Source organism: Dipodomys ordii, unplaced genomic scaffold (genome assembly GCF_000151885.1).
Source record: "Dipodomys ordii isolate 6190 unplaced genomic scaffold, Dord_2.0 Scaffold50, whole genome shotgun sequence".
NCBI lineage: Eukaryota > Metazoa > Chordata > Mammalia > Rodentia > Heteromyidae > Dipodomys > Dipodomys ordii.
In genome coordinates, this window is record NW_012267266.1 from 375,131 (window position 1) to 388,770 (window position 13,640).

The 13,640-nt window shown below is 42.0% G+C and overlaps 1 protein-coding gene across 3 annotated transcripts in view; it reads right to left on the reverse strand.

Annotated features, from left to right (window-relative positions):
* The window catches only part of Arhgap26 (Rho GTPase activating protein 26), a 462,007-nt gene that overhangs the window by 11,690 nt on the left and 436,677 nt on the right, over positions 1-13,640 (reverse strand). For 2 of the 3 annotated variants that reach the window (XM_013020415.1, XM_013020414.1), the window contains 2 exons: positions 8,580-8,690; positions 2,711-2,802 (listed from right to left, as the gene is read on the reverse strand). In XM_013020415.1, coding sequence (XP_012875869.1) covers positions 2,711-2,802; positions 8,580-8,690 — 203 coding nt within the window. Of the gene's footprint in view, positions 1-2,710; positions 2,803-8,414; positions 8,691-13,640 lie in introns of all 3 variants that reach the window. The other variant, XM_013020413.1, reaches the window with a different exon arrangement.

Genomic DNA, 13,640 nt, shown 5'->3' on the forward strand with positions numbered 1-13,640 from the left:
AGTTTTGTCAGATTCACCTTTGACTACAGCTCAGTCAACACAGAGAGGTGTTTTTCTTTGAGGTTTAATTTGGCTCTGCTCTTCAGGGAATTTGAAAGGTCACTGACATTGCTAGTTAAAAACAAAGTCGGGTCCATGAACTCTGCCATGACTCCTAGAGATCACAACAGATCAGGGAAGTCCTCTGACTGTCCTATCAAACCTCTCTCTTGCTCTCATGCATCACTATAGTAGTTTCAATGATTGCCAAACAGTGGGGTGGAAATACTCATTGAATTGGCTGAGAAGAGCACCCTGTGGGATAGGAAAGGACTTGCAATTGAAAGTCATGAAGAGCTGGGTGCCAGTGGATCATGCCTATAACCCTAGCTACTTAGGAGGCTGAGATCCCGAGGATCACAGTTTGAAGTCAGCCTGGGCAGAGAGGTCTTCAAAACTCCATCTCCACAATAACCAGCAAAGATCCAGACTGGAGGTGTGGCTTAAATGGCTGAGTGCCAGCTAAACAAACAAGCCAAGCAAGCAGGCAACCTTGAGTTCAATCCCCAGGACCATAAAAACAAAACAAAATAAAATAAAAACTCACAAAACTGAACGTTGAACTTAAATGGATAAATTATATACGTGTGTATCTTAGTAAGCTTGTTAAAAATGGAAGAAGACTGCACTTAATAGAATCCCAAATGAGACCCACAGTGTCAGAGGTCCCATGCGGGATGAGCAAAGAACTGATAGGTTCCTCACTGCCCTTGGGTGCAGTGATTTGGGTCTTATTGGTCAGAGTTGTGGTCTTAGAGTCACTCTAAGTGTGAGGACCTGTCACACCTTGCCCATCTACAGGGAGAAACCATTCCCCTGCTGACCGCAGGACACAGGGGTACAAGCACTGCAGTCCACTCTAGCTCATGTCATGAAAGTTGTGTCATGTTACGTCTGGGCTGTGACTCCTCCACCTGGGTCTGTGTGGGGAAAACTCACCAATGACATGGTTTTGGACAGACCCACTGCACCTGCCAGTCTGAAAGCACCAGCTGCTGACAGGAGAGGCAACAGGGCTGGCCAAGATTTAACAGTGCAAAGGTTTAAGGACAGTGCAGTGTTTGAGTTGAAGAAAAAGGAAGGCAGGCTCAGCAAGCCACATGCACTTTCTGGCTCACCCTGAATCATGCTGGTTGAGTGTGATCTGGAGTCCTCACATGTTCAGGGCCATGTTTCCCCTTCTGCCCACCCAAGCCTGATAGCAAATGCTGTTGTGCAGAAAGCAGGGTCTAGACACTTGGCTTCAGGGGGCTGGCAGCCTCCTTGGCTGTAGCTCCAATCAAAGGTGGGTTCCCAGGAGCCCATCTCTGCTCTGGCTTGGGCTGGGAGGCCCTTTCAGATGTAGTCAGGACTCAGGTTATCCAGGCTAAAGGCCTACAGCCCAATCAAAAGCCAGGCATGAGCTACATTAGAGAGGAAGAGTTGTCCTTGTGAACTATGATGTCAAGGTCTTCTCTAAGATGTATAAAATGATCCTAAAAATAGAGGTATGAATATCTTGAGTGTCCACACGTGTCAAATATAACTTTAAACATGTGAGATGCATTGTCTTTATTTCCCCTCACAATGCCCTAAAAGGCAGGCAGTGTGCCACAGAGGAGAGAACCGGGTCACAGAGACTAAGTCACTCACTGCCTTGACATCACACAAGAGCAAATGGTCAAATTGGATGTGTGTTGCGGGTCAGCCTCTCTGGTGCTGTGTGGCTACCTTGGCTGCCCTGGTCCCACCCCATACTGCTAGCTCCCATTGAGGCAGGAAGATCAAGGCAGAGATGTCCATGAGGATGGTTCCAGACCTTTGCCCTCACCATACCTAATGCCAGGAAGGCAGCTAGAAACCAGGTGGCTGCCTTTGCTGCCTCCTTTGAGGAAAGTAGAACCGATTCTTTGGCTTAGTGATCAGGAGGCTTAACCCCAAAGGAGAATGCTATCATCTAGAGAAAGCTCAGTTGTCAAAGAAACCTGGGCTTTTCAGAATCTAGACTTTTCTCTTGTGTAAATAGTGTTATGACAAATTATGACACCAACTCTCACTTGAAATTCTGTTTCTTCAGGAGGAAAATAAATTAAAAAGGCACAAGAAAACAGTACTACATCCCAGTTATATAGGGTGCTATAGGAGAGTCTTCTCTATGATTGCCCAAATTAAAAAGAGGATAAATAAGAACCCCAGGTGGCTTCCCCGAGTGGCATTAGAACTGGTTTCAGAGCCCACTAAGTGTTCTGCTCTCTGGTCTGCCCTGCCTGCATTCACCTTCTTCCCAAGAGAAAGAGGCCACAGACCAGGAAGACTCAAGCTCCAGCTTGTGCTTCCAATTGCAGACATTTCTTTCTCTGCTCCTTAGTCTCTAGTCCTCTCTCAGTGCAGCCCTCAGACTCTGAAAGCTACTGCCCAGTACTGAGGTTTCTGAAGGTCTAATCTCATTTAGGTTGAGAACAACTCTGCTAGAGGCTGAGGACACACTTGCTTGTCTACTTTTGTTGCTGTTCTCATATTCTCTCGTTTTGTCTCCCTCCTCCTCTTCCATCCTTCTCCTTCCCTCTCCCTCTCTCTTCCCTTTCTCTCTCTTATCTTACCTACTGTTGAGTTTTAGCTGTAGGTGAATTTGAAAAATGCCAGTCATTTGTCTGCCTCCCTTGTATTTTAGTTTAGGGCATGGGAAACTCACCATTATCGAAGACTGTTCCTGCTGTGAAGGAGAGTTCCGAGTCATGCTCAGCTTTGCATGCGTACAAGGCCTTGGCCTTCCGGAATGGTGTGCTGTGAAGAAATAGTAGTTTACTTAACGTTTGTTTTTCAACCACAGAAAGGCCCAACTACTTCATCTCTCTTCTTCCCTTTCTCTACCAGTCACCTAATCCTCTCTCATGGGAAGAGCCTGTCAAGGTTGTCAGATAGTAAAACAGGAGATGATAAGGTTGCAAAAGTCACAGGAGAAAAATGAGAAATAGAGGAAAAAGCCTCATGTTCCAAGCAGGCACACTTCAGGGATCATCTGTGCCATGTTAATTTTTTTCTAGGAGTTACTTTGGCAGGGGGAGGGCAGGCAGGACCTCTATACTGGAACAAGAGTACTTAGGAGAGAGGGGAGGCAAAGGCAGAAGGAACCTCCAGACTGCTCTGGAGATTGCTACCAATGGACACATGGAAGTTGGTGCTTAGTGAGTCAAGGAGTAATTCCAGCAAGGCCAGGTTCTAGCCCCAGGCCTCACACCCATGAGCTCTCATGTTCCTCATTCTCACTAGGCAAGGTCTTGCTGGTGGGGCGGCATTCCAGAGCTGGAACTCTTCAGCCCTCAAGGTAGGGCAGGGAATGGAGAAGGTACACATGTGTTGTATTACACATGTGCCCCAATGTGTGTTGTCGAGGAGGACAAAGGGGGAGGAGACACTAAACTACTCTGATTCCTTCTCTTGTCCTGTACTACTCTCTGCATCAAACTCAGGGAGCATTTGAAGACTGCAGCATTTGAAGATCCTTCTGACTTGATACAAGCATATGCATTAGAAAATTTAAAAATACTGAGTAGATGTCACTTTCTAAGTACTTCTCAGATGCAACCAGGGTTGAGAACCACAGCTCTAGAGCATAGGTTGGAAACTTTTCTGCAAAGGGTTGGAGAGTGAATCTCACAGATGATGTGTTAGTGAATCCGTGTGGCTATGTGCCAATAAAACAAATGTATGCCTATTTATCAAAAAGCAAGGGCCATAATGTGCTAACCTGGATATTAGAGCAATTTGTAAGAAAAGATAAATCCTCTTGTCTGTTGAATTTGGCTTTGATATCCAACTCATTCCCAATAGTCTACAAACCTTTTAAGGGTCAGAATGGCATTTAATTGTTAGAAGTTAGATCTTTCTCACAACTGACCTCTCTCCAAGTCATCTAGAGAAGTATATTAAAGGGTTCAGAATTTTAAAAAGGAGTAAGGAGATCCTCTGGATTAGACACTTATCCAAGGGATACATGTTATCTGCTTTATCTTCATTTTATCAGTAAGGAGTTTCAAAAAGATACACTGTAAGGCTTCTGGGGTGCTCTGATTTCTAATGGCTGGATGAGACTTGTAAAGGAAGGTTTTAGTGTTCACTAGGGCTAGACAGAATCAGACGGATCAGGGTTTCTTAAGGTCATTCTAGAGCTGTCATTGTTTGGGGTCACCAAGTACAGCTTCTCTTTGGAAAAGAAGAGCCATAGATGGATGAAAACCTAAAACAGGGCTAAGAATTTAAATCTTCCAATCTTTTCCATGAAGGAAAAAAATCATTTATAGTCTTCTATAGAAGGATGATCAGAGTAAATGATTATCCAGAATTTGTTGCTAGGGAAACAATGGTTTACTGTTATTCTCTGGTTTTCTAGTAGCCATGAAATGATGACCAGGGGAGAAAACCAGGAAAATGCAAGAAAATGTCATGGGGCCACTGAATGAAGGAAAAAAAGTTTTAGCATTTGTTAACTCCAACTGGAAAATAGCTCTAATTATCAGGTAAAAAAAATAAGGTTTGGAATATAGGTATGTTCTGTGTTATAACTAAACCAAATATGCTTGTTAGATATGAGTGAAAAACATATTATGTGTAATTTTCCAGGAGAATAAAAAGTCTGCTTTGTTTTGTAAGGGTGGTGAGCAGAGGAGATAGGAGTCTTTGGTTCTGAAAACAGCTAAAACAGCCAACAACCCATAATACCAGGCAGGTAAAGCTTGTCCTGCCATGGAAGATAGGGAAATAGTTTAAGGCCAGGGAGCAGGGTCTTAGAGGTGAGGTATGGGGCACAATTACTGCTCCTTGAGGAAATGACGGACTAGGTGGGTAAAGTACAAAAAGACCAGTTTAGGCAAGTATCCTCTGGCTGGAGTTTTGCAGAGGATTACTTATTAGTCTCATTAAATAAAGGTAATGGGACAAAATAATGGCAATCTGGGGAAAATAGCCAGGGTGGTTGGCAGGCAAAAAGTGAAGGGAATGATCTCCTGTATGCAAGAGGACCAACTCAAATGGAGTAGACTTTCCACCAATACTGGCTTTCTAGTATTGAGTAATAAAGTGAGAAAAAACAGTACATTAAAATAATAATAGGGGCTAGAAAGTGGCTCAAATGGTAGAGTACCTGTTTAGCAAGTACAAGGCCCTAGGTTCAAACCCTAGTACCACCAAAAGTAAAAACAAAGGTCAGAGAACAACCTTTTCTCTCAATAGGTGACTGATAGTTTATGGAAGGAATCTCCCCTTTTATTTCCTTAGATTATGGACAGAAATAAGGGGGGAAGGGATGTCAGAGGCACATTTATTTACTTATTTGTTTGCAGTACCGGAGATCAAATCTGGCTCCCTATGCAAGTGCAAAGACAAATTCTAATTCTCCAGGACTAGGTCTGCCAAATAAAATACAGGATAACTAGTTAAATTGGAATTTCATTTAAATAATGGACATTCTTTTGTATATGTATGTCCCATCACTATAAGTACATACTAAGAAACTGTTTGCTATAAGATGATTGAAATTAAACTGGGTGTTTATTTTCATTTTTTAAAGCTGACAATTCTAATCTTTTAAGTTTGTCATTCCAAAAGGCCCACTATTTTACAATACCCTCTTCAGAAGCCTTGGGAAGTTTGTTTTAGGTAGGTTTCCTAGCCAGTCAGATCTTGGCAGAAAGTTTGTGTCTGTAGGCACTGGCTCTGTGCAAATATATATATATCTCCCCTGCCCCCACCAAGTACCTTTGGCTCTTTGGCTCCCTACTCTCTTCAATATACCTCAACAGTGGACCCAGGGAGCCTGGGGTGGTTTCAGTTGCTCTTGTCATAGCACCCTTTCAGCCCTTAGCTGTGCCTTCAAGGACATGAATGAGCTCTAGATCCTTCTGCTGGTTCACTTTTAATTTTCCCCACTGAGTGTGGCATGAAGCCAGGAAAGCACTCAGAGGAGTTTCCCTCAAATGCCCTTGCAAGCTAGCAAAATGACAACCCCCTTTCTACCATGCACACTATCAGGGTGGAGCCAGCCAGACCAGCAGTGGTTTGGTTATAAAGGAGCGTTTCTACAGGCTCAGGTGCAAAGATACATTATGGGTGTGGTGCTGGGGGAACACCAATGTGTTTGGAGGAAGGGAGAGGAAGCCATTTCCAGAAGAGACAGTGGTTCACAGAACCACTAATTTGGTCTCACTCCAAATTTTTTTTCCCCCGAATTTGTTTTTTAAAGCCCTGCGCAAGGAAGGAAATCTGGAGCTTCATGCAGACTTGTTAGTAGATTTGGAGAAAGTCCTCATTGGGCGTGAATATTGGTTGTATGCCCCCATCTCTTGACTATACACTGCAATAGCAGTTAGGGGGTAGAACCTTCTTTGTTCCTCTGCTGGGCTACTTCTCCAGCAATCTCTCTATCTGTGCTTACCTTGGGGGTACACACATACTTCAGTGACATCCAATTCCCAGCCTTACTTTTGCCTTGTCTATTTCAAAATGGCAGCTTCCTGAAGAGCTGTAGAACAGCATCAAGAAATGGTGCTATTCTAGCAATAGCCAGAGGGGATAGTACTGAGTAACCATGACCCCTCTGTCAATTGGGAGATAGAAAGAAATACTTGAGGTGGAGGAAGAAGGAGAGGGGAAAAAAAGGAATATTTTGGGAGATAGAAGGAAGTGGAGAGATAGATGCCTGAGAAGCAATAGGACCATAACACAAAGAAAGTAAATATATTCAAAGTAGACAGTAGAGAGGTTCCTCGCACTCCCATGAACTGTTTTATTGTCCCAGGTCTCTTAACCTCTTTTGTTCAAGGAGCAAATGTTTGAAGATTAAGATCTTACTCCTTTTTGGTGAAAATGAACAAGCTTCATTTTCCCAATGCCCAAGTTTGTTTATTCAAACTTGGTGACTATCTTTGGTCATTGTAATACTTTCTATGTCCAGGGCCATAAGGGACAATGAGTGACTTCAGAAAGTAAACATCTCCAAAGTCCCCAGAAGGTGGCAAAGATCAGGAGAACAGGATCTGAATCTTTACCTTATTTATGGGAGAAGAAAAGAATATATAACAAAATTTTATCTTTCCCATCATCCAGGACAAAGCTAAATGGAAAGTTACAACTAACTTGGAAAAAGAGCTAGACTTTGGGGCTGGAAGCTGCTTGCAACTTAAAGTTGAGGTCCTCATGTATTTGGAGAACAAGTGCTAGGCAGAGGAGGAGAACTCCTGAATTCTATAGTGGCTTACATTTAAGTCAAGGGACTGTCCAGTCATCTCTCTGTACCTTATTTTTTCTTTTTTACAATAGGGTTCCGGCCATTTCTTTTCTCATTGTCCCAGGAGGATAGAATGAAATGATACATGTGAAATGCCTGGAGGGGAATAAAGTTATGTATGTATCTGTATATATAAATAGCGAGGGATTTTCTTTTTTAAAAAGTGCGAATCAGCTTGATAAATTATTTAAGCCTCTCTGCTAGACCCACCCCTTAGGAGAAAAAGATGGATGAGGAAATCTTGCCAAAACCCCAAATGTTATGATGGTTATAATTAGGCTCTACATTTTGGTTCTCTGAAAGAAGACTTAAGTTTGGGAGGGACTCATGCTTGGAGCCTCTACAGGAGAGGAATGCTGTGGGATTGTTATTCATTATTTTTTTTTTCTGAATTTGAAGAGATTCTTTTCTACAAAAAGCTCCACAGCAAAGTGTGTCACTTCACTGTGGTGATCATCAAGACAGGGAAAGCTGCAGATGGCCCTTGGGGAGGGGAACTGGTTTGGCCTCTCACCCTTAAAAAGAGGTGATGCCTATTCCCACAAGTACTCAGCATTCATAACCCACAGCCAACAGAAGGCTGAGATCCCAGATGATGCCTGGAGTTTAAGGAGGCAAAGGAGGCTTCACCATGAGCAATTTAAAAAGAAATTGCTTCAGCTCTCAATCATTTATTTTGCTAGTTGAGTCTCTCACCCAGTATATCTGGTCTGAGCTCAGTAATTATGTGTCAATGGTCAGGAATGGTGGCCCAAAATTAATTAAACATTTCCTGATGCTACCTGACAAAAATGAGAGAAGAAAGGGCTGGCCCATGTCTCAACACTGTTCTATTTTATACCAAAGCTTAAAGAGCCCAGATAGCTCAGAGAGGCATAAAATAGGAGCTTTATTCAGGAGGTACCCTGTTTCCACATTCCAGGCACCAGTGATGAATTCAGAAACTTGGATTAAGATTGGAAAGGGAGTAAAAAATGCCATGCAAGGGCATGCAAACGGTTCCTCCTGGCTTTGGTCTTTGAGGATAGAACCATAGGTGAGCAGAGGAGACCCCTGTTGTCCCCGACCATCTGTGGATTGACAGGAACAGATTGGTCATCATCCATGATTTTACCTGAAGTTGTCATGAACCGCTTCTTCTGGCCTGTCAAAAAGCAAGTGCAGGTTTGGATGGCAGGGAACAAAGTTGACGAGGAGGCTGAACACTGCATGAAGAGAGGACCAAGCCAATGAGAGAACAACGGCAGCAACAGAAAACCAAACAAACCCTGCAACAGACCTGATGGGGGATGAGTCGCTGGACGTGGATGAGGTGGGCATAGGGCTGGATGGTGCCGAGAACATGGGCCAAGAAGGCGAGAGGGGTGAAGTTGGGCTTGGATTCGGGGGGCTGCAAGACATAACAACCAGAAAACTTGTCAGCACACAGGGAAACCACAATGGGAGCACAGGAGGCCAAATGATGGGTGCTGGAGCAGAACACAGGAGCCCTGAATCCGGAGATAGGTAGCCAGTGCCATATCACAGTTCCCCAGACCATACCTCTACGTGCTCCCAGGAATGCCTGCGCTGCAGATCCTCAGAGCACATGTCTCTGTCCTGTGGAACAGCTGCTTTTTAGGTGATAGGCACTTCTTCACTCATGTCCATTAGACTGTTGGCCATCAGTGAACAATGTCCTGAATCCATGCACATGAGTTCCTATACCTATGTCCTAGCACCAAGCCTTGTTTTCACGCAGGGCTCATGCATAACCAGCTTTCAGCCTCACTCTTGTGTCTTTAAAGTTATGTCTCAGAAGAAATGGCCATTTTTCTGGGCCACAAGTGCTGTTCAGGGAGAAAATAATTTCCTGTTTACAATGGTAATGAAATGGGCAGTGTGCCATTGGTGTTCTGAAAAACTTCATTAGAAGTATGACAGGGGGATGGAGGCAGTATGGACACACACCTCTGAGGAGCAACATGAAACCACAGTGCTCTGTTCTCTAGAGGTTTGATATCCAATTCCACCCTTTCTCCTTCATGCATTTGGGGTTTTATGATGTTCAAAACTAGGAAGGCAATTGATAAAAAAAAAGAATAAACCAAAAACGTGTCCACCTTTTCTTTGCTGAATGGGTTTGACCAAAAGTTTGGGGATTAAAGGTTGAAGTTGCTCACTAAAATATGGTTTGTGGATTTTAATTGGTTGGGCTAGCCTTTTGGCTTATTCCACAAATTTCACAAATACCTGTGCAGCTCATGAAATCATATACAATCACAGATAATGCAAACACTGATGGTTAAGACATGGAAATCCAGAACTCACTCACAGCCCCTGAATCTTATCTGATTGCTGAACTGCTTCCAGTAAACACTTAATGGAGGTAAAAACGACAGAAACCCAGCCCAAAGGGAAAAGACTTCAAAGCCGAGTGGAATTTAGCAAAAATACATAAATGTTCTACTTAATGGTTCTTCCCTAAAATTACACTAATAATGAACACTTATAGAAGCACGCAGTAAAAGCCTACTGTCTGAGGTTCATCAGCTATCATCAGATGAATCTGATTAATCATTTATTAGATGCTATTGCATGTGTTATATTTCTAGACTATAAATTCCATGAGGGTGGGGATTTTTTTCCTTTTTGCTCCTTGTTGTATCTTCAATGCCTACATAAGTGCCTGTTTGTATTTGACAGATTACTAGTAAGTAAAATTAATGAATTTCAACCCACTCAACAAGCCCACACAAGGCACTATTAAATTTTCCATTTAATAGATAAAAAACTTGGGCTATATGGCCTGCTTAAAAATACCTAGCACAAAAACTTAAGAGCTGGGGTTCAAATCCCAATTTTGTTGAGCCCAAGCCTGGGCTCTTGGTGCCAAGACATTGTTTTTGGTCTTCCTTCAGGTCTTGTTCTGTTCTTCTAGGGTCTACCATGCTTCTTAACAGAGATAGCCATAGCATTAGCAATCTTCCCAACTGCTGATTTACAAGTTTCTTTTAGATGTCTACCACATTTGCAAGGGAGCATGGGAATATGGTAAGAGCCAGACTCAATAAGACTCAACACGTTGTAAATTCCAACAGACTCTATGACCCTGCCTCCAGTGCTCTGTCTGATAGATTCAAATAGCAGATGGAATTCATACATATATGAAGAGAAAAATTAAATTCCAAGAGTATGATCCATTTTTAAAACATTTTTCTCAATCTGCAAGACTTGTCATTGAGTACCTAGAATGAGTAAGACAATAAGTAGAAATCTGTTATAGTCCCTGACTTCAAAGAGCTTAAAATGTACTTGGCAAGACAGGGCAGATTTTTTTGAAGTGTAATAGAAGATAGTGAAACTCAATAACTGAGGGGTGTTACTCTATTATGATTTTAATAATTGCTCACACATGATGCTTCCTTGAGTCCAAGGAGCAGTGTCACTTTACTTCCATGATGCAGTCTTCCTTAGTTCTGTGCTAATAAGAGAGAGACATCTCGCTTTCTCTGTCCTCCTTCCACTTCCACAATCAAGGCCTGAGCTCCAAGGCTGCAGTTCCAAACTGCAGCCAAGCCCAGGAAGCTGAGAAGTATCAGTAGTAATTTGGAGGTTCACGGGAACAGTCCAAGTCCAGAGGATTGGACTAAATCTGTTTCTTTGGTCAGCAGTACCACAGGACAATTAAAGTATCCTTGCAATAGTTAAAAAAATAGCTTTCAGGGCTGGGAAGGTGGCTCAGAGGTAGAGCACTTGCCTTGTATGCATGAGGCCCTGGGTTCGATTCCTCAGCACCACATAAGCAAAAAGAAAAAAGCCAAAAGTGATGCTGTGGCTCAAGTGGTAGAGTGCTAGCCTTGAGCTGAAGAGCTGAGGGACAGCGCTCAGGCCCAGAGTTCATGCCCACAACCAGACCCCCCCCCCCGCAAAAAAATAAATAAATGTACACATCTCTTTTGTTCACGTGTGTGTGTGTGTGTGTGTGTGTGTGTGTGTGTGTGTATAACTAAAAAAAAATAACTTTCATACATAGGAAAAATATCTCCAGCTTCCTATTCCATTTATACCAAGACTTATGCTTTTGGCTAATAGTATACTCAGGAACCTATTCTAAGAACACAAGATGAATTCTGAATGTTTTATTTTTTACATCCTTAGATACCTAAGAGGTTCTTGGCTGGTATTGCAGGGCTGAAGTTATCCGGGGATATGGCTGGAACTCAAGGTATCCAAAACTGTTGTAGGAAATTATCTTCAATCCCCATGTCAACTGTCTTAGTTTCAAGTACAATTTTTAACAACAGAATTTCTTTTGTTCATTTTTGCAGTGACATTTATTGGCTATGAAATGACCACAATTTAAAATTTATTACTTACATTTGAGTTAGTATAAAAAATAAAATGCACATTTTACAGTACTTCTATGAAATTTTCAACTATTAAAAAAGTATGCCTTTTGTTCATTTGTACTTCAGAGATGTGTCATAAATGTCACTACCAACAATACTACTGCATATTTTTATGTATTGTAATGATGAGTATAGCAACAGGAGGCCGGTATACCTAGAGATGATCCTCTGAGAAACACCCAGAGAACATTGTGTTTTCGTTTTGACACAATTCATACAATATCTAAGATAAAAGATGCAAAGGGTAGATAAAAAGATGTAAGATAAAACATATAAGGGGAAGGTAATAATGGCCCATCATTATACAAGCTTAAGTTCTTCCCCCAGCAGAGTCTGGTGACAGTATAAAGTTACTTTATACTACCATCTAAAAACAAAAAAACAAAAACAAAAAACTCTAAGGCAAATAATAGGAAAATAACAACAATAACAACAGCCTGGTAAATATCATTCTTGGCTCTAAAACCATCAATAAAGAATTCTAAACCTCTTTTTCCATTAATGAGTCAAAGGAAACAAACAACTGAGGTTAGGATAGGAGGAAATATCTTTTAACTACAGTTAAATGACCTGCAAAAAAAAGCTTTGTTTGGTCCAGCTGGGCATTTCTACGCTGACTGCCCCAGCACATTTTCACCCTAAATATTCTTGGCCAAGCCCCTCATCAAAGCCCAACTATAGCAACAACAGGAGCTTCGACTTTAGCTTAGAAGGAACATTTGCTGATCTGGTCTGTGTCCAATTGGAAGGCTTGCAGCAGCTGGAGTTTGCTGGACCTCAGCGTCCTCAAAAGGAATCAGACAGTCCTAGTCAGTTCTTTTGACACTCACAGGACAGTGAAAGAATAACGGTTCAGGAAGATAAGGCTCTTAAAAGGTTGGCAGCACTTGGGCTTGTGGCTGATAGTTCAAGTACAATGTGTAGCAATATCATCAGCTTGACACCCTTCTGTGGTGAGTCACTTGAATGATGGAATGTCTGATGCACCGGCCAGGGCATGCCTGTTGTGCTGTGCACAGCACTGCTCAGGCAGGCTTCCAACCAGTGTGAGCGTGGATGCACAGACCTTCTCCAGCCTTCACACCACCCATGGTCTTGGAGCTGGGACAAGAGGAAAGGTTCTCTTGCCAGAGAGGTAAGCTGACCATTAAGTAGAAAGTTGATTGTTCTGAACAGTAGCTTTGCAGAGAATTGAGAAATACCAAAAATCAAGAAGAAAAGTAATACAGTTATACATAATTGATATCACTGATCATCATGGTTAATTTCTTAGGAGGATACAACTAATTATTTTGGGGGGGCACATAATGCTGCCTATATAATTAATCGCCTGTGTTTGTTAAAAAAATCACTTAATAAAGATTTCCAATGTCATTATCTAGTCCTAGATATATTTTTAAATGGCTCCAGGGTATTCTGTTGCATGGCTTATATAACCTTTTTTTTTTTTTTACTCTGTACATTCAGATCACTATTATAAATAGTGCTGCAATCACACCCTTGTGGAGGTTCACTGTCTGTGTCACCAGTTGTTTTCTTAGCAGAAATTCCTGGAAGTCAAGTTAGTGGGTCAAAGGCTAGAAGCTTCTTTTAAGGGTCTTGATACATCTTGTCATGTAACTTTTCAAAAAGACTTAACAAACTGCACTCCTACCACATTTGGCAATTCTTTCATACCATGGCCCCACCAATACTGAGCACTTTCATTTTAAAAACTAGACTGACATTTTTTATTTTTATTATATTTAAGCTTCCAAAGGTTACTTCTTTTTCCTAGCACTTCCAATGATGTATAAATGAATATAATTCCCTTTCAACATTCTGTTTTTCTCTGGAAGCATGTTTCATTTTCCAAAAGGCATTATGCCAAGAAGATAGTGTGGGAAGGAGACAGGCAGATGGAGAGACAGACAGTTTTAACCTGGAGAAGTTAAGACTCCTAGGCAGAT